Source organism: Delphinus delphis, chromosome 15 (assembly GCF_949987515.2).
Source record: "Delphinus delphis chromosome 15, mDelDel1.2, whole genome shotgun sequence".
NCBI classification, from domain to species: Eukaryota; Metazoa; Chordata; class Mammalia; order Artiodactyla; family Delphinidae; genus Delphinus; species Delphinus delphis.
In genome coordinates, this window is record NC_082697.1 from 84,018,546 (window position 1) to 84,045,526 (window position 26,981).

General features: G+C 55.5%; 1 protein-coding gene across 1 annotated transcript; it reads right to left on the bottom strand.

Moving 5' to 3' along the window:
* Positions 1-16,649: 16,649 nt before the first annotated feature.
* On the bottom strand, positions 16,650-26,426 carry FSCN1 (fascin actin-bundling protein 1). Its single transcript, XM_060032500.1, has 5 exons — positions 25,500-26,426; positions 19,164-19,320; positions 18,951-19,072; positions 18,536-18,703; positions 16,650-18,070 (listed from the first exon to the last, which is right to left on the bottom strand). Exons 1-5 carry the CDS (start codon positions 26,329-26,331, stop codon positions 17,868-17,870), a joined length of 1,482 nt encoding a protein of 493 aa, XP_059888483.1. The 5' UTR covers positions 26,332-26,426; the 3' UTR covers positions 16,650-17,867.
* Positions 26,427-26,981: the final 555 nt, after the last annotated feature.

The following is a 26,981-nucleotide window of genomic DNA, read 5'->3' on the forward strand; positions in this document are numbered from 1 at the left end:
GCAGACTGCTCTCTGGTTTAGTTTCTCCACATGGCCTGACCAGGCAGGCCCCACGACCCCACAGAGTTACAGGGGCTGCTCAGACTGAAAGCCAGCGGATTCCAGGGGAGTGATAACACTTCATGTAACACTGCTCACCCAGAGCGGAGGTCGGGATGCTGCTGGAGAGCTGCAGGATCTGATCCCAAAGGAGCCCCGAGGGGCTGGGCCTGCTCAGGAGGAAGACCAGGTGATCCATTATGCTAACCCTGCCTGGGTGGCTGCCCAGGCCGGGTTGGGCACAAAGGGGGTTTTTTATTTGTTTTTCAGTACAGAATCCCCTTCAAGAAAGTATGGTCAGCCCCTCTTCCAGGCCCCTGCAGCAAGCCACTGACTCGGCCCTGGAGGTGGATGCAAAAGGGAGAAACCTCACTCAGGAGGCCAGTCCTGAGAACAGGGAGCCCCTAGGCAGTGAAGCTGCAGGTACACCCCCTTCCACACACTTCCTGCCACCTGCCAGGCCTGGAGGGTACCCTGGGCACGGGTGGATCACAGCACGCTCGGGCTCAGATGTTGAGAAAGCACGCTATCCTCTTCTCCACTTGCAGCTTTTTACTGAGTGACATTTTTTTTTTTAATTGCACATCTGAAAAAGGTGTACTGAAGTAAACCCAAGACAAAAGTTACCTGCATTACCAGCTTCTAAATCGGTGTATTTTTAAATTTACCCATGCCATCTAGTTCTTGTTCCTGTACATGTTCCATATTTACAGCAACATCATAGACTATTCTACAGTTTCCATCAGTAGATAAGTAATGTTTTTGCCCCGCAATCTACTGCCATCTTTTTTTCCCATCCTCCATTCAAGTAACCAGAGTCACATTCCTCCCTCTTTACCCCACTCGCCCTCCAGCACATTTCAACATGCACCTGCTTATCAGGGCTCTGGGCCTTTGTTGTTACAAAAGTGGTTTCATACTTTTGGCTGAAACTCACTTTTCTCTCTTTGCAGTCATGGAGTACCCTCCAGGTCTGTGGGTCAATATAGCTCTAATTTGTGCCTTTTATGCCTTCCATGACATTTCTTTGTATATATTTGCCAACCATTGCCCCATTAAAGAAAATCTGGATGCTTGCAAAGTCTTGCCACCACACACAACACCTCAGTGAACATTCCCTTTGATGTTGCAATAGATAAATTTCCAGCAGTGGAGTTGTGAATCAAAGAATGGGGTGTGTGTGTATTTTTTTTTTTTTTTGAAGTATAGTTGATTTACAATATTGTGTTAGTTTCAGGTGTACAGCAAAGTGATCTGGTTATACGTATATATATCTAGATTTTTAAAAATTTTTTCCGTTATACTTTTTTTACAAGCTATTGAACATAGTTACCTGTGCTATACAGTAAATGCTTGTTTATCTAGTTTACATATGGTAGCACGCATCTGTTAATCCCATACTCCCAGTTTATCCCCCACCGCCGTCCCCTTTGGTAACCATAAGTTTGTTTTCTGTGTCTGTGAGTCTGTTTCTGTTTCATAAATAAGTTCATTTGTACTATTTTTTAGATTCCACATATAAGTGATATCATATGATTGTCCTTCTGTCTGACTTACTTCACTTAGTATGATCATCTCTAGGTCCATCCATGTTGCTGCAAGTGGCATTATTTCATTCTTTTTTATGGCTGAGTAGTATCCATTGTATATATGTACCACATCTTCCTTATCCATTCATCTGTCGATGGACACTCAGGTTGCTTCCATGTCTTGGCTATTGTAAATGATGCTGCTAAGAATGTTGGGGTGCATGTATCTTTTCGAATTAGAGTTTTTGCCTTTTATAGATATAACCCCAGGACTGGGATTGCTGGATCATATGGTAACTCTATTTTAAGTTTCTTAAGGAACCTCCATACTGTTTTCCATAGTAGCTGCACCAATTTACATTCCTGCTAACAATGTAGGAGGGCTCCCTTTTCTCCAGGTATATTTCAGTAGCTTTGCCAGATTCCTCTCCTGCAAAGCTGTGTCAACCCACCACAGGTGAGAGCCTCTGGCTGTGCTCTCGCCCCTCATTGGCACATCTTTGTGACCATGGTCCACCCTGCTGTCCTAAGTCATGCCCTCTGTAATCTGACCTCATGGAGACATCACTTCTATTTTCACCTCTTTCTTTAGGTAAAACTGCTTTTAGGTCAGGAGCATTTGTCATTGTAATGTCCAAACTTTTATTTTTTCCATCCTTAAAAAAGTGTCTTTTTTTAATATATTTGCCAATTGTAAATGTTTTTAAATGGAAAAAAAATTGAAAACACAGAAAAGTATAAAGAAGAAGTGCTTTGTTACCCAAAGGTAACTACTAATAATATTTTGATGTGTTTCCTTCCAGTGTATTTGTTTTCTGTGATATATATGGTGTATTTCACAAAACCAGTAAGCCAGATGTGCAGATTTTCAGTCTGTCTTGAGCAGTAACAAGGTACGTATGAGCAAGTGCTTCTGAAACATGATTTTTAATTAGCTCCTTGTTTTATAACCTCTTGCTGCAGGCTCTGTTAGCATTCTCTTTGGGCTTATTAAAATCTCTTTCCTGAAGGCTGGTGCACAGCCAACCCTCCCCAGCCTGCTGGCCCTTTGTTCCCATGACCCCTGGTGGGAAATGGTCACATCTAAATCCCCATCTGTGTCATCCCTCTTAGGATTATGTTGGAGAACCAGTTCCTCTCCCTTCATCAGCACATTTTTGGCAAGGACTGATCACTGGCTTGGCTTGGCTTTGCCTTAGAAGGTGCCAGTTAAAACCCTCGTGGCATTTGTTGAGACGTGGATGGATCTAGAGACTGTCATACAGAGTGAAGTAAATCAGAAAGAGAAAAACAAATATCGTATATTAACGCATATATGTGGAACCTAGAAAATGGTACAGATGAACCGGTTTGCAGGGCAGAAATTAAGACACAGATGTAGAGAACAAACGTGTGGTCACCAAGGGGTAAAGCCGGGCGGGGGTGGGGTGTGTGTGTGTGTGTGGAGGTGGTGGTGTGATGAATTGGGCGATTGGGATTGACATGTGTACACTGATGTGTATAAAATTGATGACTAGGGGCTTCCCTGGTGGCGCAGTGGTTGAGAGTCCGCCTGCCGATGCAGGGGACAGGGGTTCGTGCCCTGGTCCGGGAGATTCCCACATGCCGCGGAGCGACTGGGCCCGTGAGCCATGGCCGCTGAGCCTGCGCGTCCGGAGCCTGTGCTCCGCAACGGGAGAGGCCACAACAGTGAGAGGCCCGCGTACCGCAAAAAAAAAAAAAAAAAAAAAAAAAAAAAAAAAAAATTGATGACTAATAACCTGCTGTATAAAAAATAAAATCCTTGCGGCACTGAGACCATGCCCCACGCCCTGCACACAGTGGGCACCTGTGCACGCGCCACTAAATGGTACAGGCTTAGGCTGGGCCTCAGGAAGGCGCCACTCAACTGGGTGGGCTTGGGCTGTCAGGCTCCGCAGCAGTGGTGACAAAAAACATGCCACTAAAACACCAGACCGCGGGAACAGAAGACGCAGCAGGAGGCTCCCATGGGCTGGGGAGGTGGCCTAGAGGAGGTGCCTGCAGCCAAGAGGGTGGGGAAAGACCCCAACCTGGCTCCTCTTCATCGCCTAGGGCTTGTCAGTAGGTTGGGTGCGGCGACAGGGGGAGTAGCCTCCTGCCCCGCCGAGCCCTCTCTCCGGCCCTCTGGGCGTCGCAGACCCGGTGCTGTCCCTCCTCCCCTCCCCTCCAAGCCCCCACCAGGGCCCAACCGAGCTTCTCCCGCCCCGGAGCCAGCGGCCCCCTCCCCCCGCCGCTGCTCCACCCGCTCCTCCGCGGCCTCGGCAGCAGGAAACCACCCCGAGCAAGAGAGCGCAATGGCTAGAAACCGCCGCGGGCAGCTTTGAGCCCTGCTGCGGTTTGTCTGAGACTGCAGCCCCGTAGATGGCCTCCCAGGGCCCCTCGCCCCTAGCGGCCCGAGCTTCCCCCCAGCACGACGGGCGGGGGCTGTCAAGGGCTCCCCGGGGCCAGCGCACACAAACCACCTCGCGCAGCGCCCAGCGTGCCCCAAACCAAGCCTGTGGCCCCCCCTGTGCGCGGCTCGCCTCTCACGGCTGGAAGAGGCGCCTGGGGGGGACTGTGGCCGCAGCCTTCTTAAATGGCTCTGTCCCTCCTTTCTCTGTTGGCCCCAAGTCTGGTCCTCTCTGTCTCTCTCTCTCCCCCTCCCCCTCTTTACTCATTTCTATCGCGTTTAAGGCCACTTACCAAAAATACATATGATATAAAAACAAACAGAGAAACCAAATTGGAACAAAAGCGAAGCTATGATTATAAAATGAACACAGCCCAGAGTTAGGGCTCTGAATCACCTCCACCAGGCGTCCTTGCCCAGTCTTCAAAGGCAGCTTCACCTCGCATGCTGAAACGCATGAGTTATAAGGGTCAATGTCTCTATAAGACGGAGACATGCCCATAGCTCAAGGGAAGGGCACTGTGCAGCCAGAGGCACATCTCGGCGACCTGCTGGAGGCCCGGCTGCCCCTGTCCCAGGCGCCCTGGGGGCCAAGCCTGCTCACAGCCTCAGACCTCGGGGAAGCTGACACCTCCCCCACAGACATATCCTTTCTCTCCCTTCTGATGGGGAGTAAGGCCAAAAAGGAAGCCTAGAGCGACCTTAAAGCTGGGCGTTCCTACCCAGCTCTGCCATTTCCTGCCTCTGAGACACAGCCCAGTCCCCTGACCTCTATCCTCATGAGGCACTAACCATCTTTGATTGATTCCCTACCTTTGGAATATTTTCCACAGTGCCTGCCTCCCTGAAATCCCAGGAGCACCATTCTGCCCAGCTCAACATCTCCAGCACCAGTTCAGGGTCTGGGGTGCTCAGGCAATAACTGTTGGAAGAAGAAATCTGTGAAATGAGGATAAAAAGACCCACCTCAGAAGGGGGATGTAGGGCATCAAATGAGATAGTGTATGTGAAGAGGCAGCCCGACCCACAGGAGCCACGCAAATGTTACCGTCATTGTTTTTAGGATCCGAAAATGTGCGTGAGTGTTCCTTCCACTGCTGGTATGGTGGCAAGTCACCTGCCAGCTGGAGCATCCATTCCCCCATCTGTGAAGTGGAGGGGTTGGCTGGGTAGCCTGAAAAGCCCTCCCTGCTCTAATGGGCTGGGGTTTCACAGGTGTCCTGATGGTGCAGATATCAAGAGCTGGGGTTATAAATCTACAGAGATGTTTCCCTAGAATGTGTTTAATACCATGATAATTTAGCATTATTCATAAACAGCCAAAAAGTGGAGACAATCCAACTGTCCATCATCTGATGAACGGACACACAAAATGGGGTCTCTCCATACAACGGGATATCATCTGGCCATACAAGAAAGAAGTCCTGACACCTCCGACAATGTGGATGAATCTTGACAGCATTGTGCTAAGTGAAAGAAGCCAAACACAAAAGGCTGCAGATTGTGTGATTTCATTTATATGAATCAGCAAACCTATATAGACAGAAAGTAGATTAGTGGTTGCTTAGGGTTGGAGGGGGCCATGGAGGGATAGGGGGTGGCAGCTAAAGAGTGCGTGCCCTCTGCGTTTGGAGCGAAGAGTCTTAACCACTGGGCCGCCAGGGAAGTCCCTACAGTCTTTCATTTTGAGGTGATGAATTTATGGCATGTGAATTATCACACAATAAAGATGTTATTTAACAAAAAGGAGAAGGAGAAGAAAGAGGAAGGAGGAGGGAGGGAGGGGAGAAATACCACTTCTGGCCATGTGGAGTAACAAGGATGACTGGATTCACCCTTCCCCCGTAAGTAACTAAAAAATCAGACAAAATATATGAAACAATAGTCTTCAGACAGTGGACAACAGGAGCAAAGTCAGTGACCCCTGAGACAAGAGAAACAAATGAGGTGAACTCTACAATTTCCCAGCCTCCTTTCTGGAGAGTTGTCCAGGCTGCAGCACAGGAACAGGAAGCCCTGGCGGAGACCAGTGGACTCCCAGAGTTGAAGAGAGTTGAGAATTTGGTGAGACCGAGAATCCGCAGAGCAAAAGAGCAGAAAAGAGGGGAGAGCTGCTCTAGGGGTCTGCAGAGGGGCCTCCTCTGTCTTCAGCTGACAATTGACGAGTTAATGCATGTGAGGACCCGGTGCCAGGCCAGGAAATAACCAGCAGAAAGAAGCAGACTAAACGACCCACAAAGGCCACACAGCACTGGGAATAGTTCATGTTCCCCACAGCAGAGCAAAGAATCTAAGGGCATGGATCAGGGCTAGAATTCTCAGAAAGATGTCGCCGCCATAGTGGGCATGAAAGGCTGAAGGGCTGCTTTGGCCCCAAACTTAAAAGCAAGCCTCCAAACGATCAAGCTGTTCCAAGCACTTTGACTTCAACCCAGAGCAAAAACATATGAAGCTAACAGACATTAAAAGAAACACAAAGAAAAGAAATTCGGACTTCCCTGGTGGTCCAGCGGTTAAGAATCTACCTTCCAACTCAGGGGACGTGGGTTCGACCCCTGGTCAGGGAACTAAGATCCCACATGCCACAGGGCCACTAAGCCCATGTCACAACTAGAGAGCCTGCATGCCACAACTAGGTAGCCCACATGCCACAACTAGAGAGAAGCCTGACTGCCACAACTAAGACCCAACACAGCCAAAAATTAATTAATTAAAATATTTTTAAAAAGAGAGAAAAGAAATCCAGCATACAACAACATGAAAATCTAAATATCTGTCATCGGATCAAAAATTACAAGGCAGGCAATGAAGCAGGAAAATACAACCCATATTAAGGATGGAAGAAAATCAATCGCTAGAAGCAAGAAGATACAGTTAGTGGACAAGGACATTAAAACAGCTGTTATAGATAGATGTAAATCGATTCCCTCAAGAAGGCAAAAGAAGACATGAGCATGATAAAAAAAAAAAAGGGTGGGAGGAAACCCACCCAAATTAAACTTCTAAAGATGAAAGTATACAATGTTTTATATTTTTAAAAGAATACCCTGTGTGGAATTAATAACAGATTAGATGCTACAGGGGAAAAAAGAAAAAAAAAAAAGGTTACTGAACTTGAAGACAGCAATAGAAACTATCCAAAACAAAGAAACACACCAAAAAAAAGTGAAAAAAATAAACAGAAGGGGAAGGGAGCCAGACAGGGCACAGCCTACACCCTCAAAGAGGACAGCCTCTGTGGGGAGGACCTTGGCCCACGTGAGTGAGGGGACTGGCTGACCATCAGCCACCTTGGAGCCCCCTTGAGCACATCTGGAGCTGCAGGGACCCAGGGCCTCCTTGATTACCAGCTCTTTTTCTTTTTTTCTTTTTAATAAATTTATTTTATTTTTATTTTTGGCTGTGTTGGGTCTTTGTTGCTGCGCGTGGGCTTTCTCTAGTTGCAGTGAGCGGGGGCTACTCTTAGTTGTGGTGCACTGACTTCTTATTCAGTGACTACTCTTGTTGCAGGGCACTGGCTCTAGGCATGCAGGCTCAGTAGTTGTGGCGCATGGGCTCAGTAGTTGTGGCTCGCGGGCTCTAGAGCGCAGGCTCAGTAGTTGTGGCGCATGGGCTTAGTTGCTCGGAGGCATGTGGGATCTTCCCAGACCAGGGCTCGAACCCGTGTCCCCTGCATTGGCAGGCGGATTCTTAACCACTGCACCACCAGGGAAGTCCCGGTTACCAGCTCTTTGATGAGACTTTATCTGGAGCCCTGGGAGATGTATGAGGTTTTTATTTACACCCCTCAAATCTGCCAGTGGTGCTTTGGGAAAGGAGGAAGCCCAGCAGGCAGGAGCCCCATGGGCCAGACACCCTGTGTTCCCAGTTAGCAGACTAACCCGAGCACAGTGCTGATGGCACACACCAACACACGTAGGACCCGGGTTCTCACCTCTCAGCTTGGTAAGAAGCTTCAAGAGTGATTCCATCCACGTTGGGAAAAGCGTAAAGAAACACCCACAGCTGGGCAGGGGCCGGGGGGAGCGTCTTTTGGGGAGGCCATCAGACTACATCTATCAAAATGTCAAGTGACCCAAGAATTTTAATCCTTCCAGGAATTTACCCCAGAGACTTGTAAAAAGGCTCCTACCCACCGTTGTTCCATTCAGCCATGTTTGTGCCAGTCATGACAGATGAGAAAGGATGTGAACGTCCGTGAGCAGGGGACGAGGTAGATAAGACAGGATGTCACAGGGCTGAGCGTGAGAAGACAGAGTGAGGTCTGTCTGGGCAGATAAGGAAAACCGGCATGTGTTAGGTGACAAGTGAACGGACGGAGCAGTGGACGCATACGATGCTGTGTGTGTCAAAAAATAAAATAAAACCCTCGTGCACCATTGCTGGGAATGTAAAATGGTGCAGCTGCTATGGAAAACATTATGGCAGTTCCTCAAAACATTAAAATTAGAATGGCCACATGAACCAGCAGTTCCACTTCTGGGTCTATGCCCAAAAGAATTGAAAGCAGGGCTTCCCTGGTGGCGCTGTGGTTAGGAGTCCGCCTGCCAATGCAGGGGACACGGGTTTGATCCCTGGTCTGGGAGGATCCCACATACCGCGGAGCAACTAAGCCCGTGGGCCACAACTACTAGAGCCCATGCAACTAGAGCCCATGCTCCGCAACAAGAGAAGCCACCGCAATGAGAAGCCTGCGTACCACAACGAGGGGTAGCCCCCGCTCTCTGCAACTAGAGAAAGACCGCAAGCAGCAACGAAGACCCAATGCAGCCAAAAATAAATAAATAAATAATTTAAAAATTAAAAAAAAAAAAAAAAAGAAAAGAAAGCAGGGGGACTTCCCTGGTAGTCCAGTGGTTAAGAATCCACCCTTCCTCTGCAGGGGGCATGGGTTCGATCCCTGGTCGGGGAACTAAGATCTCACATGCCATGCCGTGCAGCCAAAGAGAAAAAAAAAGAATTGAAAGCAGGGTCTTGTACACCTATGTTCATAGCAGCATTATTCACAATAGCCAATAGATGGAAGCAACCCAAATGTCCACCGACAGATGGGGCATACCAGTACAATGGAATAGTATTCAGCCTTTAAAAGGAAGGGGATGCTGGCACCTGCCACAGCATGGATGAACTTTGAGGCCATTATGCTGAGTGAAAAAAGCCACTCACAAAAGGGCAAATACTGTATGATTCCACTTGGATGAGGTCCCTACAGTATCACATTCATAGAGGCAGACAGTGTAAGGGTGGGTGCCAGGGGCTGGGGGAGGGGACAGAGTGTCAGTTTTACAAGATGAAGAGTTCTGGAGATTACGGTGGCGATTAGGTGATGGCACAACCCTGTGGATATTCCTAACATCGGTGAACCATTAGAAATGGTTAAGATGGCAGCTTTTGTGCTAGTGTATTTTACCACAATTAAAAGTTATTTAATTAGTTAACTGGAATAAAATAAATACAACGGGGGTCATGATAATAAGTGCATAACAACATAGGCCGTAGCAGCCATGTCGGTGCCCCTCACATATCCCCTCGGCTCCCCCTCTGCAGCAGAGGTGCTGCCTTCCAACCCCCGCGCCACCCTCTGCCCCCCGCCCAGCAGTCCCCCAGGTGCAGGCACGCATCTGTCCTGTCCACACAGGGAAGTCCAGAGTACAGCTTGGCGCTCTGGAAAGCAGCCCACCATGATGGAGAGGTTTGGTGGTGACAGGCCTGCGTCCCTGCTCCCCAGGGAAGGCTCTGCAGTGTGTTGTCCTGATCTCCTGAACCACCCAGAGGGGTTCAGGGCCCGGTGCCCACGGTACTGCCCTGCCATTGCCTTCCTTCTCGCCTCCTCTCCCTGTCCCCGGGTCACCTCCAAAGTAGTCACTTGGCCTGAACGCTGGTATCCATCTGTTTCTGGGCGAACTGATGACTTTGAGTGCCTGTGTGCCGGTACATACTTGTCATGTTTGTTGATTTTTTTTTTTTTTTTTTTGGCCATGCTGTGCGGCATGTGGGATCTTCCCCAACCAGGGATCAAACCCGCGTCCCCTGCAGTGGAAGCGCGGAGTCTTAACCACTGGATCTCCAGGGAAGTCCTGTTATGTTTGTTGATTTTTTTATTGAAGCATAATTGACTTACAACGTTGTGTTGGTTTCAGGTGTACAACATAGTGTACATTGGATTATACATATACATAGTATACATTACACTAATGTACTATATACGTTACAAAATGATCACCACAAGTCTGGTTACCATCTGTCACCATACAAAGTTATTACAATATTATTGACTATATTCCCTATGCTGTACCTTTCATTCTGGTGATATTTATTTTGTAACTGGAAGCTTGTACCTCTAAATCCCCTTCACCTATTTCACTCATCCCCCCAATCCCGCCCTTCTGGCAACCACCTGTTTGTTCCCTGTGTCTGAGTCTGTTTGTTTTGTTATGTTTGCTCATTTGTTTTGTTTTTTAGATTCCACATGTAAGTGAAATCGTATGGTATTCGTCTTTGACTTATTTCACTTAGCATAATACCTCCAGGCCCAGCCTCATTGTCGCAAATGGCAAGATTTCATTCTTTTTTATGGCTGAGCAGTATTCCATTGTGTGTGTGTGTGTGTGTGTGTGTGTATCACATCTTCTTTATCCATTTTTATCCATTCATCTATTGATGGGCACTTAGGTTGTCTTTATATCTTTTTTTTTTTGGTGGTACGCGGGCCTCTCACTGTTGTGGCCTCTCCCGTTGCGGAGCACAGGCTCCGAACGCGCAGGCTCAGCGGTCATGGCTCACGGGCCCAGCCGCTCCACGGCATGTGGGATCTTCCCGGACCGGGGCACGAACACGTGTCCCCTGCATCGGCAGGTGGACTCTCGACCACTGCGCCACCAGGGAAGCCCTGTCTTTATATCTTGACTATTATAAATAATGCTGCTATGAACATTGAGGTAGATGTATCTTTTCGAATTAGTGGGTTTTTTAAAAAATAAATTTATTTATTTATTTTTGGTTGCGTTGGGTCTTTGTTGCTGCACGCGGGCTTTCTCTAGCTGTGGCGAGCGGGGGCTACTCTTCGGTGTGGTGTGCTGGCCTCTCATTGCAGTGTCCTCTCTTGGTGCGGAGCACAGGCTCTAGGCATGCGGGCTTCAGTAGTTGTGGCACGTGGGCTCAGTAGCTGTGGCTCACGGGCCCAGTTGTTCCGCAGCATGTGGGAATCTTCCCGGACCAGGGCTCGAACCCGTGACCCCTGCACTGGCAGGCTGATTCCCAACCACTGCACCATCAGGGAAGCCCCTTGATTTAGTGATCTTCGGGTAAATACCCAGGAGTGGGATTGCTGGATCATATGGTAGTTCTATTTTTAGTTTTTTGAGGACCCTCCATACTGTTTTCCATAGTGGCTGCACCAATTTACATTCTCACCAACAGTGCGTGAGGCTTCTCTTTTCCCTAAAATTCCTCTCCAACACTTGTTATTTTTTGTCATTTGGAGAATAGCCATTCTGACAGGTGTGAGGTGGTATCTCATTTTGACTTTGATTTGCATTTCCACCTGTTAGGTTTTTATATAAAAATTCCAGTTGCACCACGAACTGGGTGTGTGACCTTCAGCAAGTTACTTAACCTCTCTGTGCCTCAATTTCTGCACCAGTAAGTGGAACAACAACAGTACCTACCATGCGGGGCTGTTATAAGGTCTGTATTAATTTCCTGGGGCCACTGTTACAAAGTACCACAGGCTGGGCGGCTTAAACAAAAACATATATTAGCTCACAGTTCTGGAAGCCAGAAGTCTGAGATCAAGGTATCAGCAGAGTTGATGTCTCCTGGGCCTCTCTCCTTGGCTTGCAGACAGCTGTTTTCTCCCCCTGTCCTCACATGGTCATCCCTCTGTGCCTGTCTGTGTTCTAATCCCCTCCTCTTTTTTTTTTTGGCTGCGTTGGGTCTTCGTTGCTGCACGCAGACTTTTCTCTCCTTGCGGCCAGTGGGTGCTACTCTTCCTTGCGGTGCGCAGTCTTCTCATTGCGGTGGCTTCTCCTGTTGTGGAGCATGGGCACAGGCTCAGTAGCTGTGGCACACTGGCTCTAGAGTTCAGGCTCAGTTGTTGCGGCGCACAGGCTTAGATGCTCCGCGGCATGTAGGATCTTCCCAGACCAGGGCTCGAACCGGTGTCCCCTGCATTGGCAGGCGGATTCTTAACCCCTGCGCCACCAGGGAAGTCCCTAATCCCCTCCTCTTATAAGGATACCAGTCATATTGGAGTAGGGCCTACCCCAATGACCTCATTTAATTTTAATCACCTCTTTAAATACCCGACCTCCACAAACAGTCACAGTCTGAGGTACTGGGATTTAGGACCTCATCATATGAATTTGGTGGGGACACAATTCAGCCCATCATAAGGACTAAGTGAGGTAGTGAAGGGCTTTGTACCTGGCACATAGTAAGGGCTATATTCCTTAAATAAAAAATAAGATTTTCTGGGGGCTGCCCTGGTGGCACAGTGGTTGAGAGTCCGCCTGCCGATGCTGGGGACACAGGTTCGTGCCCCGGTCCGGGAAGATCCCACGTGCCGCAGAGCAGCTGGGCCCGTGAGCCATGGCCGCTGAGCCTGCGCGTCTGGAGCCTGTGCTCCGCAACGGGAGAGGCCACAGCAGTGAGAGGCCCGCGTACCGCAAAAAAAAAAAAAAAAAAAAAAAAAGATTTTCTGGAAGAGTATAAGTAACTTCAGTGTTACCTCTGTGGGGAGGACTGGGGCTGGGGCACCCTTTGACTTTATACTCTAGGTATTTATTCTCTTAATTCTTTTTTTTTAATATTTATTTATTTATTTGGCTGCGCCGGGTCTTAGTTGCCGCACACGGGATCTTTAGTTGTGGCATGCAGGATCTAGTTCCCTGACCAGGGATCCAATCCGGCCCCTGCATTGGGAGTAAGGAGTCTTAACTGCTGGACCACCAGGGAAGTCCCTATTCTCTTAATTCTTTTTTTTTTTTAAATAAATTTATTTATTTATTTATTTTTTGTGGTACGTGGGCCTCTCACTGTTGTGGCCTCTCCCGTTGCAGAGCACAGGCTCCGGACGCGCAGGCTCAGCGGTCATGGCTCACGGGCCCAGCTGCTCCGCGGCATGCGGGATCTTCCCGGACCGGGGCACGAACCCGTGTCCCCTGCATTGACAGGCAGACTCTCAACCACTGCGCCACCAGGGAAGCCCTTATTTATTTTTTCTTGACTGCATTGGGTTTTCTTTGCTGTGTGTGGGCTTTCTCTAGTTGCGGTGAGTGTGGACGACTCTTCGTTGCAGTGCGCGGGCTTCCCATTGTGGTGGCTTCTCTTGTTGCAGAGCACAGGCTCTAGGCGCGAGGGCTTCAGTAGTTGTGGCTCGTGGGCTCTAGAGTGCAGGCTCAGTAGTTGTGGCACACTGGCTTAGTTGCTCTGCGGCATGTGGGATCTTCCCGGACTAGGGCTTGAACCCGTGTCCCCTGCATTGGCAGGCAGATTCTTAAGCACTGTGCCACCAGGGAAGTCCCTCTCTTAATTCTTAAAGTAACAATAATGATAGTAATAGTAAACCTTTCAGAGCAGCTTGCCCAGTTCCAGGTTCCCGGAAGGTGGGTTTCCCTTCCCCTTCTGGGGGTCAGGCCTGGACTGGGGGGAGGGGGCAGGCAGAGGAGAGCAATTTCTCTTCCCCCCATCTCCTCACGGAGAATCAGCCTCCTCCTGGTTAAGTTCAGGGGCCCCACTAAAGGGCTGGGGCTTCAGGCCAAATGCTCAGCCCCAGCCTACCCTTCCCAGGGCTGAGCCCCTTCTCCAGGCCTCCTTCTGCCTGGGGAGACCCCATCTGTTCCCTTCTCCTTTTGCTGCCCCAGAGGTCTCAGAGCCCCTCCCCCATCTGACAGTCTTGAGGCCCAGGGAACCAGCTGTCCGTCGCTCAAATGAGGGAAACTGAGGCCAGAGGGTCCCCAGGAAGTCCAGAGTGGCAGGGGTCCCTTTGTAGCCTCACCTACCTTACACTTCAGTGTGAGCTATGAGCCCCAAGGTCACTGGAGGTCACCTCTCATACTTCTCAATTCTGGAAGAGGCCCTGTAGGAAGCAGGGCCCAGCCAGGTCTGGGATATCCTCCACTGAGGGCTCCCCAGAAATGAACAGGGGAGGAGCCTGAGCTGGGGAGGGCAGGGGGCTTGAAGTGTCCTGTGGAGATGCACCTAGGAAGTTCAGAGGCTTCCCCCCACCAGGGGGGACCACCTGTGTCCTGCTGGGGCTGGAGCCCCCAGCAGGGCTTGGGGTCCCACCCCAAGATGGACCTAAAGGACCAACCTGTGGAGATCCCAGTTTACTCTGGCCAGGTTACATCCTGGGGACCGCAGCTGCCCCATCTGCCCGGCCTTCGGCAGTCCTGCCCCTAACAGGGAAAAGAGCCACGGAAGGGAAGAAGGGCTGCCTCTCCTTCCTTTTTTCTTCCTTACAAGTTTAATTGAATGTTTTTCCTTCTGACATGATCTTTTAGGCTCACAATTAACCCCAACGAGTAGCTTGGAGCACTGGCTGCAGCTGCCCAGACTCACTGGGCATTTCTCTAGGCCTTGATGTCCCCATCTGAGCAATGGCAGCCTGGACTCTTGCTGGCCCTCCATGGCAGGCTTGGGGGGAACCCAGCCTCAGAACTGTGGGGCCCACTGGCCCCTGACCCAGCTGGAGGTGAGAGGAGCTGCAGTCAGGGTCTGGGAAAACTGAGGGGAACGGAGTCCCCAGGCACAGTGGTTGGAAGCCTGTGGGCTGAGTCAATGCAGGCTGGTGAGCAAACCGTAAGCTCTTTGTTCCTGTGGGCTGGTCCGTGTGCCTGTGCCTGCGTCCACGTATGTCTCTATGTGCATGCGTGTTGTGTGTGCACTGGGCTCCTGTACATGCCTGTGTTCCTGTGTGCACTCACCCATGCATGTACACAAGCCCGTGTGCGTGTGTGCAGGATCACACAGTGACCCTTGTGAACTGGGAATCGCTGAGGAAGAATCGCATCCTTTGCTCTGGAATCTGCGCCCTGGGGGCCCCAGAGCCAATTCTGACGGGGGGGCACCTTTCGACCAGGACACGGGGAGTCCCGGTGCGTGCGCAGGAGTGAATCTGGTGGTCCCCACGGTGCTCCATTTGCGCCCCCGGGAGTGTCTGCCGCCTTCCGGTAACGCCTGTCGCCTCCACGTGGGCCTAGAGACAATGGCCTCACTCAAATCCACTCTTCATCCGGGACCCAACCAGGCCCCGCCCCAAGGTTCCTCCCACCTGACCTTTGCTCGTGCGGTTCCCTTGCCCTGGTTGCCTTTCCTGTCCCTAGTATTGGGTTAGGCCCCCCTCCTCCCTAGGTGTGATCACCTCCCCCACCAGCCTTTGCGCCTCATTCGCGGGGTGTGTGTGGGGCGGGGGAATAAGCCCCTGTAACGCGCAGCCACTTGCTCTGCGCCCATTTTTGCAGAACGCGTGGAATTCAGAATCAGTGCCTGGGCCTGGCTGGGAGGATGCGGGGAGGGGTGCCTGCATCATTCCAGGACAGGTCATTCCTGCTCCTGGGCAGGCGCCCACCCCGGGCACCGCAGGGAACCACCTCGCTCAACCTCGCTCAACTGCCCAACTGGGGACCCCTCCCTGAGCCCCTTCCAGTGCATCCCCATCCCTGCAGTCTGGAGGAGCTTGGCTCCGGAGGACTCATCTGTTCCCTTCCACGTCACTGAGACTTTTCTGGCTTCCAGCCTGGCTTTAACAGTGGTGGAGGGTTGGCCGCCTGGACCCCGCTGAGAGCCCGACGTCCCTTTGTAGCCGCCATCTGTGCTTGTCAATCTCGAGACTCCCGCCCCCAGGGACCACCAATCACAGCGCAGGCATCCCAGTTTCGTCATCAGCAGCCAATCAGCGCTTCTGCTGACAGCTCAGGCCCCTCTGGTCCCGCTGCCCCCGCAAGACGGCCACACGCCCACGTCCATCTTCAATCACCGCCTACTTACTGGACACCCATGGGGCACCCCGTTCCACCCTCAAAGCTCTGCCTCGCTACTCTGAACCTCAGTCTCCTCCTCTGTAAGATGGGAACAGGTATGCTCTGGGTAACATGATACTGCATAGAAGGGCCCAACCCAGCGTCTGCCTCTCTGGAGTCCCTGCAGGGCTGACCACCTGGAGGTCTGCCAGGGGCCGCGACCACAGGGTGGGCTCAGGACCCAGGTCCCCCCTCGAGGTTGGAAACTTCCTCAGCTTCTTATCTGCCAAATAAGAGAAGTGCCTCCCCTCCTCCCCAAGCTGGGCCTAGGGGTCCTGTTCTCATGAAGGCGTCCTCCCTGGACTCCAAGCTTAGCTCATCCAGCCGACTTCTCCCAGGGCCTGTGCCCACCTCTACCCGGGCCTGTCCTCCAAGGGCGCCCAGACAGCACATCCAGGTCCCAAGGGGCCCAAGCCTGCTGTGTTGGCGTGTGGATGGATGCACACGAGGCCCCTTGCAGTATGGAAAGGGGGCACCCAGGCCCCGCACCTCCAAGCTCGTCAAGGCACACGTGCCAAGGCAGGAGGAAGTCCGCTCTGCTGGTTTGTGTGGGCCTGACCTCTAACCCGGAAACCTGCAGCAGGAGGGTTCCCAGGCCCACCCCTGCCACCTGCCTTCACCCCCAACACACACACACACCAACCCTAGGGGTGCAGACTTGCGTTAACTTTATTTTGCTCTTTCCAGTCTGAAGCTACTATCATGGGCATTTAGAGTTATACAAATGACACTTACAAAAAATAAAAGACCAAGACACCCAGAGTGAGATGCATGGTGGACACTAACCAGAGGGGAAGGGAACTGGCAGGGGCGGGGCTAGGAGCCAGGGACCAGGGGGCTTCCACGGGGCTCCCGGCTGAGGGCGACGCCCAGCTTCATCCTGCCGAGACCCGGGAGTCCAGTCAGAAGAGGAGCACCGATCACACCAGGGGCCCTGGCTGAGGCGGTGAAGGGCCCAGCACCACCAGGTGGGGACACAGGCCTGGGGCCCACGCACATGGGAGGGAAGGGGCCGGTGAGAGCCCCCTGGGAAGGTGGAGGCAGGTTCTGGATTCAGGGAGGCACCCCACCTACCCCACCACCAGTGGGTAGAGGGCACTGAGGCCCGGAGATGCTGTCTCAAGACTACCCCCCCACCAAGACCCCTTGAAGACCACCCATGGCTACAACCAGGCTTGCCTGGGGCTCCTCCAGCAATAACATTTCACTGAAAAAAAAAAGTTACTGACTTGGTCATTTTCTGCTTCCAGTCAGGCCAGAGTGAAAGAAAAGAGACAGGAGCAGGACCCCCGGACCACAGCAGGATGTGTGTGCAGTGGCCAGGCCCGGGCGGCCACCAAACCAAACCTGCTCCACTCACAGGGGCCTGGAGCCAGCCCCGTCCTGTCCACCAGCTGTCCTCCTGACAACACAGGGATGGCGCCCCAGGGGGGCCACCAACAGGCCTGGGGCAAGAGCTTGGCTCCCGGGAAATGGGGGAGGGGGAGGTTCAGGAGGGGACAGGAGATTCCAGTTACACCCCGCCACTCCCAGGAGCTGAGCTCGGGAAGGCCTCCCAGCCCCCCACTCCTCCTCGGCCTCTTCGGGGAAATAAGGCTCAGAGTTGTCTGAGGTCAGAAGAAAGAAGTTCCAGCCTCGCCCAGGGCAGAGAAGAGAGAGCAGAGGGATGTGAAATCCCTCCAAGGACCAGGTCACAGCCTCTGACCTGCCCAGGGGAGGCCACGTGGGACAACAGGTGAGGGCACCATTTGCTCTGGGTTTCCAGTTTGAAAGGCAAGGGGCTCGCCACCCACAGCAGAGCCCACCTGGAGAAGAGAGTTAGCAGGGCGGGTTGGGCAGGGTGGGGAGGGGGATGCCAGCGGCGGGGCCCTAGTACTCCCACAGCGTGGTGGGGTCGATAGTGTCAGCGCAGGCCTTTAGGACCCCCGCGTGGTCCCCCTTCAGGTAATGCCCGCCCACCTTGATGGCCACCTTGTTGTAGTCACAGAACTCGAAGAAGAAGTCCACAGGGCTGTCGCTGCTGCTGGTGACGGAGGAGTCGTTGCCCACCATCCAGTACTTGCCTGTGGAGTCTGGAGCAGGGGCAAGGGGAGGCCCCGTCAGGCCCTGCCTGGGCTCTGCTCCCCACCCTCCAGTCACGGCTTCCAGAATGGGGGTGGGGTCTGTTACATCCACCCAAGCCTCGGGCCCATGCTGGACTGGAGTCCCTTCCCCCGCCTCCCACCAGAATTTTGGTCCCATAACTCGTGTGTGACCCCTCCCCCGCCCAGCCTTTCCAGAATCCCGTCTCCCTCTCTAGCTCTACCTGGGGTGGGCCGGACATCTCCCTCCTGTACAGACAAGAGGGGAAGGGGCTACCCCCCCCCCAGCCTAGAGCCTCTGGTGTCCAGATGGGGCCTGGCCCAGGCCACATCACAGGGTGGCCAAGCCGAGCCCCAAAGCCAGGCTCAAGTGGGGCAAGGGTTTGCTCTCTGTGTCCAACATCGGCCCCCTGAGCCCAGGGGGCCCCACCCGGCACTGCCCACAGGAGAACCTGCCTTTGATGTTGTAGGCGCCGTCTCTGAACTCCAGCTGGAAGACGTCGTAGTTGGAGCGGTTGGCGTCCAGGGTGCCTGTGACCTTGCGGCAGCCGATGAAGCCGTGCTCCCCACGGAACACGATGATGGGGCGGTTGATCAGCTTCATGAGGAAGAGCTCCGAGTCCCCTGTCCCAGGAGGTGGAAGAGAAGTGAGCCTCGTGGGGTTGGGCGTGGACACCCAGGGTGTGGCTCAGAGAGGGAGAGCGGGAGTCTGGGGTCACACAGCATGCCAGCCCTAGGGTGAGGCAGGGTGGTGCCAGTCTGGGAGGATGCCCAGCACAGGGCAGGCTTCGGGTGGGGTTCGTAAGTGACCATGGCATACAGTTAGACCCTCCAGGGAACAAGGGCTTGAGGTACGCCCCCAGGTGGCTACCTGCTGTCTCCACCGAGGCAGCCAGCTGGCCGTTCTTCTTGGCTGTCACAAACTTGCCATTGGACGCGCGCAGTATGATCCTCCGATCACGCCACTCAATGTCAAAGTAGCAGCTGGCATCCCTGGGGGTGGCGGGACAGGGTCAGGCGCGCCCCACAGGAAGGCCAGCCTGGGCGAGCGCGGGCAGTGACAGGCGGGCAGCGGGGCACTCACTTGGTGGAGGCAGTGGACTGCACACCCCCGGTGGCCGTCAGCGTCCAGTACTTGCCCGAGTGGGTGCGGAAGGCGCACTTTTTGGTGTCGCGGTCGATCTCCAGCTGGAAAGTCTCTTGGTCGGTCTCTTCGTCCTGATTGGCCGACAGGTCCATACCTGCTGGGAGAGCCTCCAGCTAGTACAGGGACCCCCACGCCCCCCCAGTGCTGGCTGACCCTCAGCCCTGCCCGCACACACCAACACAGTAGGGGGCTGCTGAGACCCCACAGTGCGGCTCAGACCCCTCGGCCTTCACCTCAGAGGGCGGAACCCAGGATCCCAGGCAGGACAAGTCAAGGGCCAAGGCCAGCTAGGTCCATTTACACATCACATTCTCTGATTACAGAAGTAATACCTTCCAACAAACCAGATGCAAAAAGATATTGTTAAAAAAAAAAAAAGATATTGTAGAACCAACGGGGAGACTCTCAACATGGTCCAGGAGTAGAGAGCATGGATTAATTATTGTTAATCATGTTGTCATTAAGTAAGAAAATGGCCTTGTTTTTTAGAGATACACACAAACATTTTGAGATGAAATGCCCTGATGTCAGGGATTTGCATTAAATACAACCAGAAGCAATGAATAAAGGGACAGGGAGCTAGTGTGGCAGAATATTGCAGCTGGGAGAGTCGGTATATGGTAGTAGTTCATGATATCCTTCCTGCTTCTGTATACGTGTCAAGAGAGTCATAGCACACGTTCCCTTCAGGGAATTTAGAAAACTCATAAAAGCGAATTCACACACACCCCCACGCCCACCACACCCCCAGAACGCCACCGTGAACGGCGGGCGACCACACACTCCTAGCCTTTTCCCCGTGCGCTCACATATGCATTTTCTTGACCTTCAAGTGCATGCATGCTACAGACCTCGATTTGCAAATGATCTGCCTAACACCTTTACACGTTTCCATGTCCCTAAGTCGTCTGTGAAGGGGGTGGCTTCCGGGGTCTTGCTCCCACAAGCTGCAGCCATGTCGTTTTGCACATCCGTATGGACTCCTCCAGATAAAACCTGAAGTGGGATCTTTGGTCCCAACAAGTTCACATCCCCAAGCGCCATGGATCCTAAGGGCCTCAGCAGCAGGGTGAGTTGGGCCTTGAGGCCTTTATGAAGCCGGGATCAGTGGCGGGCAGCAGGTGTCCTTTTAGATGAGATGAGGCTGGCGGGTGGCAGAGGCTGGCGGGTGGCAGAGCCTGGGGTCTGAGCACCCCCAGGCCCTCCCCCAGGACCCATTCTTAGTTCTCCAGCCACCACCCAGAGGGCCTGAAAGGTGTCAGCCCCATGCTAACCGGGTCTCGTGTCCCATGTCAGCGCCACCCCATCACGAAGGAGAATGAGGCAGAGAGGTGGTGCCCTTGCCCAAGGTCACCCAGAGAGAAAGCTAGGGGTCCAGGGCTCTCGGGAGGAGAGATGGGCAAACTCAGGCCTCCTGCCATGCCCTCTCCCCCAACCCTCCCTCCCCTCTGTGGACTGGTGGATGTGGCCTCCACGGGTCACTCTGAAGCAGACCCTCACAACGCTTGGGCTTGACCCTCCAGGCCCCCTGGGTCCCCTTAGCCACAGTGTCAGGGATCTGCTGACTACTGAGGCCCCGGGGGTAGAGGTGAGCTCGATCCCCCATCACGCCCCAGTGAAGCACGGGGCGAGGATCAGCAGGGGCCGGGCCTTCGGGGTGCCCAAGCCACCCAGAGGACGACCATCCTCAAGGCCACACCAGGAGCACAATGTGGGGCTGGGCTCCATCCCTGCTCAGACCTCGCCCAGCAGGCCTGCCCCCCCCCCCCGCCGCTGCTGCAGAGCTGCCACCCCCAGCCTGCCCAGCCACATGGTACCACCTGCCCAACACGTGGCAGGCCGGCTGACGGGAAGGAAAGAACAGACGAGGAGGAGCCCCACCGGGCACCCCTCAGCAGCAGAAAAGACAGACAGGGCTCCCCAGAAAGAGGGGCAAAGGGGGCAGGGAAGGGCCCCGAGTGGCAGTCAGATCTCTAGCACTGACCAGCCTACCTGACATAACAGAGGCTTGCCAGCGAACAAGGCGCTCGCCAGCCTGCCCGAGGACAAACACAGCAAGTGCAGGGGCTCCTTTTCAATGAGGCTTTGGTTCCTGAGAGCTTAGCCAGCCCTGCGCTCCCGCGGACAGCCCTGGGCTTGACTCCTCCCAGCAATTCCACAGAGTTATTTCCAGGAACAAAGGGAGGCTCTGCAGCGGCGGGTACCTCCTCAGGGCCACACGACCACCACCACCTGCTCAGCCACTCAGACCCCGTCCCGCCTGGGTGTGTCCAGTCCTGGAACTGGTTTGATAAACAGGCCTAGGCCAGCCCGCAAGGTATGCAAAGCCGGGGCCAGGTGCCCTTGAGTGCCTCCCCCCACGCAGCCTCAGTTTCCCTCTCTGCCTGTCAAAAGGGCCCGGTCTGAGATGGAAAGGATTTAGCAGCCCAGTGCCAAGTAGACAGCAGGTCTTCCACCCGCGACAGGAAGGGGTGGGAAGAGTATCCCCTCCCCATTCCAGTGGGGTAACTCCTGGCTCCAAGGCCCTGCCCAGATGGGAAAGGCCCCACTTGGAGTGGGGCCTTGGAGTCTCTAATTAGAGCTCGGTTACTATGGGAACAGGGTTTTCTTCGGGATTTTTCTTTTCATCAACAGCAGCACAAAAAACCTGAGTCACAGGCCCACAGGAGCCCTGAGGAGGCAGGAGATGCGGGGGCTCAACAGAGCCCATGGGCACATCCCCCCGACCCGCTCCAGAGAGCACAACTGAGACGCCGGGCCCCGGCGTGTCCCCCCACATCGTGGCTTTCCCCACCTCGAGCCTCTGAGCCATCCTGTACAGTGGCTTGGAGGGAGCACCCCCTCCCTGCCAACACACTTCATGATCCCCATCCCCCTCAGCCTTAGCAGTCCACATATTCCCCTGGCTTGTTCAAATCAGGCACTCTCCACCACCCCCATTCAGTTTAAGGGAGGGGGCCCAGAAGCATCTGTGGCCTCACCTCACCTCCCCTCTTCCCAGTCAGCTCTTGCCACTACCTGACCACTTTAAATCCCTACTCTGTCCTTACACAAGCTGTTCCCTGGGCCTGAAATGCCCTGCCTCATCAGGAGAACTCTTACACATCCTGCAAAGCCCAGCTTGACCAGCCCTTTCTCAGCCAGCCAGCCTCACCTTTGAGCGGCTGGGACTGGGCACTTCCTGAGCATGGAGTCCCCAGGGCACAGCTGGCCAGATGCAAAGAGGCTGTGAGACCAGGTGGGAAATGGGGTGAGGCTCTGCCCAGGGTCTGGCTGGAGCCCAGGGCAGGTGAGGCTCCAAAGTAGCATGAGTACTGCTCACTCAGTGGCCCTGCCACCCTCCATCCCTGCCCAAGCCACGCCCCCACCTGTGTGGTCACAGCTACAGCACTTCCCAGGAGCTGGGGTAGACACGTGCCATCTGCCTGGTCACATCAGCTCTTGGGACCCCCACTCCCTGTGGCCGATCCTTCCTCTAATGTAGGCTGTGATGGCCTCCTCCCAGAAATACAGTCTGGCCGAAAAGAATGTGCCCAGGGCAGCCCTGGGCGAGCCCTTTACAAATGGGGAAACTGAGGCCAGAGAGCAGGCTGCAGCTTCAGCAGGGAGCACCCCACCCCCACCAGGCCCTGCCTGTGCAGGCCTACGGGGATGATGATTCACTTCCCCCAGCCAGCTAAACCCAGGATGCTCCTCCTTCCTGGCTGGCGTTTCCCAACATGTGTCGGAAGCACAGCTGAAGCCTCCTTGCCACGCAGGCCTGTCCAAAATGGCCTCTGCAGACACACCCCCCAAGCCCATGCCGGCTCCAGGTCCTCTGGGCATCCTCCACCCCACAAAGAAGACCTGAGGTCAGCCAACATCAGAACGAGATGAGGACCCCAAAATCTGAGGCCAATGTAGCTCCAAACTTTGCTCCCAAATCTCCCTTCCCTTTAAACGCACAGATGAGCCAGCAGCTCTCCTGGTGCAATTTCCGTCTCCTCCTGCCCCATCAGCTTGAATCACACCATGACGCCACCAACGAGCTTTACTAGAAAGGAAAGGGCACCTGCCCGGGCTCACCAGTGCCTGCCAGAAACACCCCCAGGATCTCTCTGCTCCTTTCTGGCGCCAAGGGCTAGGGCCAGGGCCACGCGTTCCTGCCACACCTTCCCCAGGGCAGGTGCTAGATGCAGCCCAGCAAGCATGGAGCATGCCTGCATTGATGAACACCCAACCTAGGTCCTGTGGCCCTGCCGGCTGTTCCAGTCCCGTCTACCAACCTCACAAGCTTCTGTTCAGCCACCCTGGGCTTTCTGCTCCTTCCTGCCTCGGGGCCTTTGCACAAGCTGCTCCCTGTACCTGCAACACTGTTCCACACACCTGATACATGCTACCTTCTATTCATCCTCAGGTCAGGTCAAGTGTCCTCCTCAGAAAGGGACCTCCCCCATCTAATCTGGGACCCTCATGTACTTCCTGGACCCCCAGACCTTTGCTTGACACCTCTGGGATGTTCCTCATGTCCCAACGAGAACATTGGGCCCAGCAGGGAAGGATCCAGGAGATGCCCATGTGCTCACCACTCAGGCCTCAGCATGTCTCACTTGATAGGGGCTCAGTGTTTGCTGAATAGGTGGGGATTCCTGCCCCACCTCGTACTGTGTGAGACTGGAAAGGGGAGGACCTGTGCCCCAGAGGCTGGGAGGCATCAGGGGGTCCAGATAAGAGCTCCTTCTGGAGTCAAACCCAGTTCTTCATGCTGCTTACTTGCTGTGTGATCTTGGGCACATGGCTGCTCCTCTCTGGGCCTAAACCTGCCCATCTGCAGGATGGAGGAAACACCACCCACTTCAATCAGCACACTCAGGTAGGAAACTGCCACCGGGCTGCAACCTCCTTGGCAGAGCCGGGTCAGGAGGGTGGCCGTCAGAAGGAAGGGGAGGGGGGGCTGGGCAATGACTGGGCTCCCATCCAGCTATCTCCAGAGGCTGGGGTCCAACTTCCCGGCTGGGGGAGCCAGACACCCACAGGTTCCCCCAAAGGAGGGGCGAGGGCGCCAGAAGGAAGAGAAGCCGCCTACGGGGAGAATCTAAGAAGGGAAAGAGGAGGGTTCACTTCTGGCGCGCAGGCCAGTAGGAAATCGCCAGGCCAACGGGAGGCCCCGGGAGAGGACGCATCGAGTTGCAGCCAGTTGTTCCAGGCGGGAGTCTTGGGGGTGGGTTCAACCGAGGGTAGGGGGGGCTTCCCGAGGGTGCCGGGCTGGGGTCTCCGGGCTCAGGCTGAGACCGCTCTCTGGCTCCCGCAGAGCAGAGGGTACCGGCCAGGAGACGCGCGCGGGCGCGGGGCGGGGTGCCTGGCGGGGCGCCATCCACGCCACGCCGTCCCGGGGCTGGGGCGCGAGCAGAGAGGCCGCCTTCTGGGGTGGCTTCGGACGGGGCACTGGGCCTAGGGGCGGCGCGGGGGGTCCTCAGCAGGGGGGAACCCGCAGAAAGTCGATTCCTTCCCCCGCCCGGCCGCATCTGGTTTTCCCATCTGCAGAGACGGAGCAGGACAAAGGGGGCGAGGGAGGGCCTTGTCGACGAGCCCGCCCCCCTGCTCACAAAGGCCGCGGCCTCGAGCGCGGGGCGGACACGGGAGGAGGGGCTGGGGGGGGAAGGGCAGACACTCTGGGCACCCCCCCTCCAGCAGAGGCCAACCCCTCCCAGCAGCCAGCGGAGGTGGAGAAAGGCCCGGAGGGAGGGGAGGTGGAAGCGCACCCTGCGGAGATCAAAGGCTACCCCCATCCCGCCCGCGAAAGGCGGCCTTCATGGAGCGGGGGCGCGCCCCGCGCCTGTTGCGACCCCTAGTCTCCCTGGAGCCAAAGGCCCACTGCCGGGGGGAGGGGCACGAGGAAACAGGCGAGGGGCGTCCCCTCCCCACGGGCTAGGCCCACGGATGCGAGGGAGGGATCTGCGCGCGTAGGGAGGACCCAGATCAGGCCGAGGGTTCGGAGGGTGGCACAAGGGGCGGCGTCTAATCGCGGCCTAGGAGCCCCAACCTCAAGGCGGAGTGGGGGTTATGCAGCGGCACCCAAGGATGGGCAAAGCCCCACCCCTCGCCCTTTCCTGGGGATCGGAGCGTAGGTCCCGCGGCGGGGTGGGGTGGCCCGCGCGCCCAGCGGGGGCGCACCGGGCGTCGCTCAGGATTGCAGCGGCGCCGCGGGCGAGAAAGGGCGGGAGGCTGCGGGGACTGGGGTGGGGTTCGCTTTGTGCATGGCCCAGAGAGGCGGGGGACGGCGTCCCCACTCACCCTGGCGCGTGGACACGTTCCTCTCGTTGGCCGCCTGCAGCACGACCTGGGCGCAGCTCTGTTCCAGGGCGAAGAGCTCGTCCTTGCCCACCTTGGTGGCCTTGCCCGCCTTGAGCGTGCCGCTGGGCCCCGACGGCGCCAGGTAGCGGCCTTCGCAGTCGCGGAAGGCCACCTTGCCGGAGCGGAACTCGAGCGTGTAGCCGGTGGCGGGCTCGGGGTGCGCCACTAGGCGCCCGTCGTGGCGCAGGAAGCGGTGGTCGGCCGTCTGCAAGCTGTAGCGCTGGTCCTGGAAGGCCAGCGTGATGAGCGAGTCGACGCCCCAGGGCACGTCGCGGTCCACTGCGATCTCGTCGGCCGGCCGCGCGCTCAGGTGCGCGTAGCGCTTGCGGGCCAGGCTGTAGATGGTGACCTGGGGGTGCATGGCGATGTGCACGCTCCACTTCTCGGCCGGCGACACGGTCTGAGCGAAGCACGACAGGCGGTCCTCGGTGCCGCCAAAGTAGCGCCGGTGCGCCTCAGACTGCAGCGACCAGCGGCCGTCGTCGTGCGCCACGATGAGAAAGCGGCAGTCGGCACTGGGCACCTCGTGTTCGCAGGTCACGTTGCCATCCTTGTCCGCCGCCAGGTAGCGGCCCAGGTGGCTGCGCAGGCACACGGCTGCGCTGCCCGCCTCGTCGGGCGGCTGTTCCAGCGTCCAGATCTGCTTCTTCTTCAGGCTGCTGGCCGACGCATTCACCTTGAACCCGAACGTCTCGGCCGTCAGGTACTTGTTGCTGCAGTTAATGAGACCGAACTGGATCTGCAGGGCCTCGGCCGTGCCGTTGGCGGTCATGGTGGCGGCGGGCGGGAGGCCGGCGCGGCCCGGGAGGTCGGTGGCGGGTCCCAGCGGCGGCGCCCTGCTCCTTTGTTCAGTTGCCGCGGCCGTGCGCTCACTCTCAGCAGCGCTTTACAAAGCCGGCCCGTGGCGCCCGAGCCTCTTTATAGGCGGGGTGACGTCAGCGTCGCGAGGTCCCGCCCCCGCCCCGCCCCGGGGCTCGCCGAGGAGGGGGCACCGGGGCCCAGGGAGCGAGCTGAGTCGCGCAGGGTCCCGGAGGGGCGCGGGTGGGAGCTGGGCTCGCCGCGTTCCCTGCTCGGCCGGCCTCTGCAGTCCCCCCTCTTCGGGCCGCCGCCCCCTCCCCGCCAATGCCAAGGCCTCGCCCTCGCAGCACCTCAGCCTGAGGACTCACCCAGAGCACGGGACCCCTCGGAGGCCCCGCACCCCAAGCCCAGCCGGGAGGAAGGCCGAGCCAGGTTTGAGGTTGTGATAGAGACCGCAAGACCACAGAGCACATCAGTACTAGGGCGGAGCGGCCTGGAGGCTCCTCAGAGGAGGTGGCTTTACAGCAGAGCCTTGAAGGAGCTGAGAGGGGACCCTCCAAGGGCCTGTGGGCAGAAGAGTGGGGGGCAGGCCAGGAGCTGGGGAGGGGCCTGCAGACCCCAACT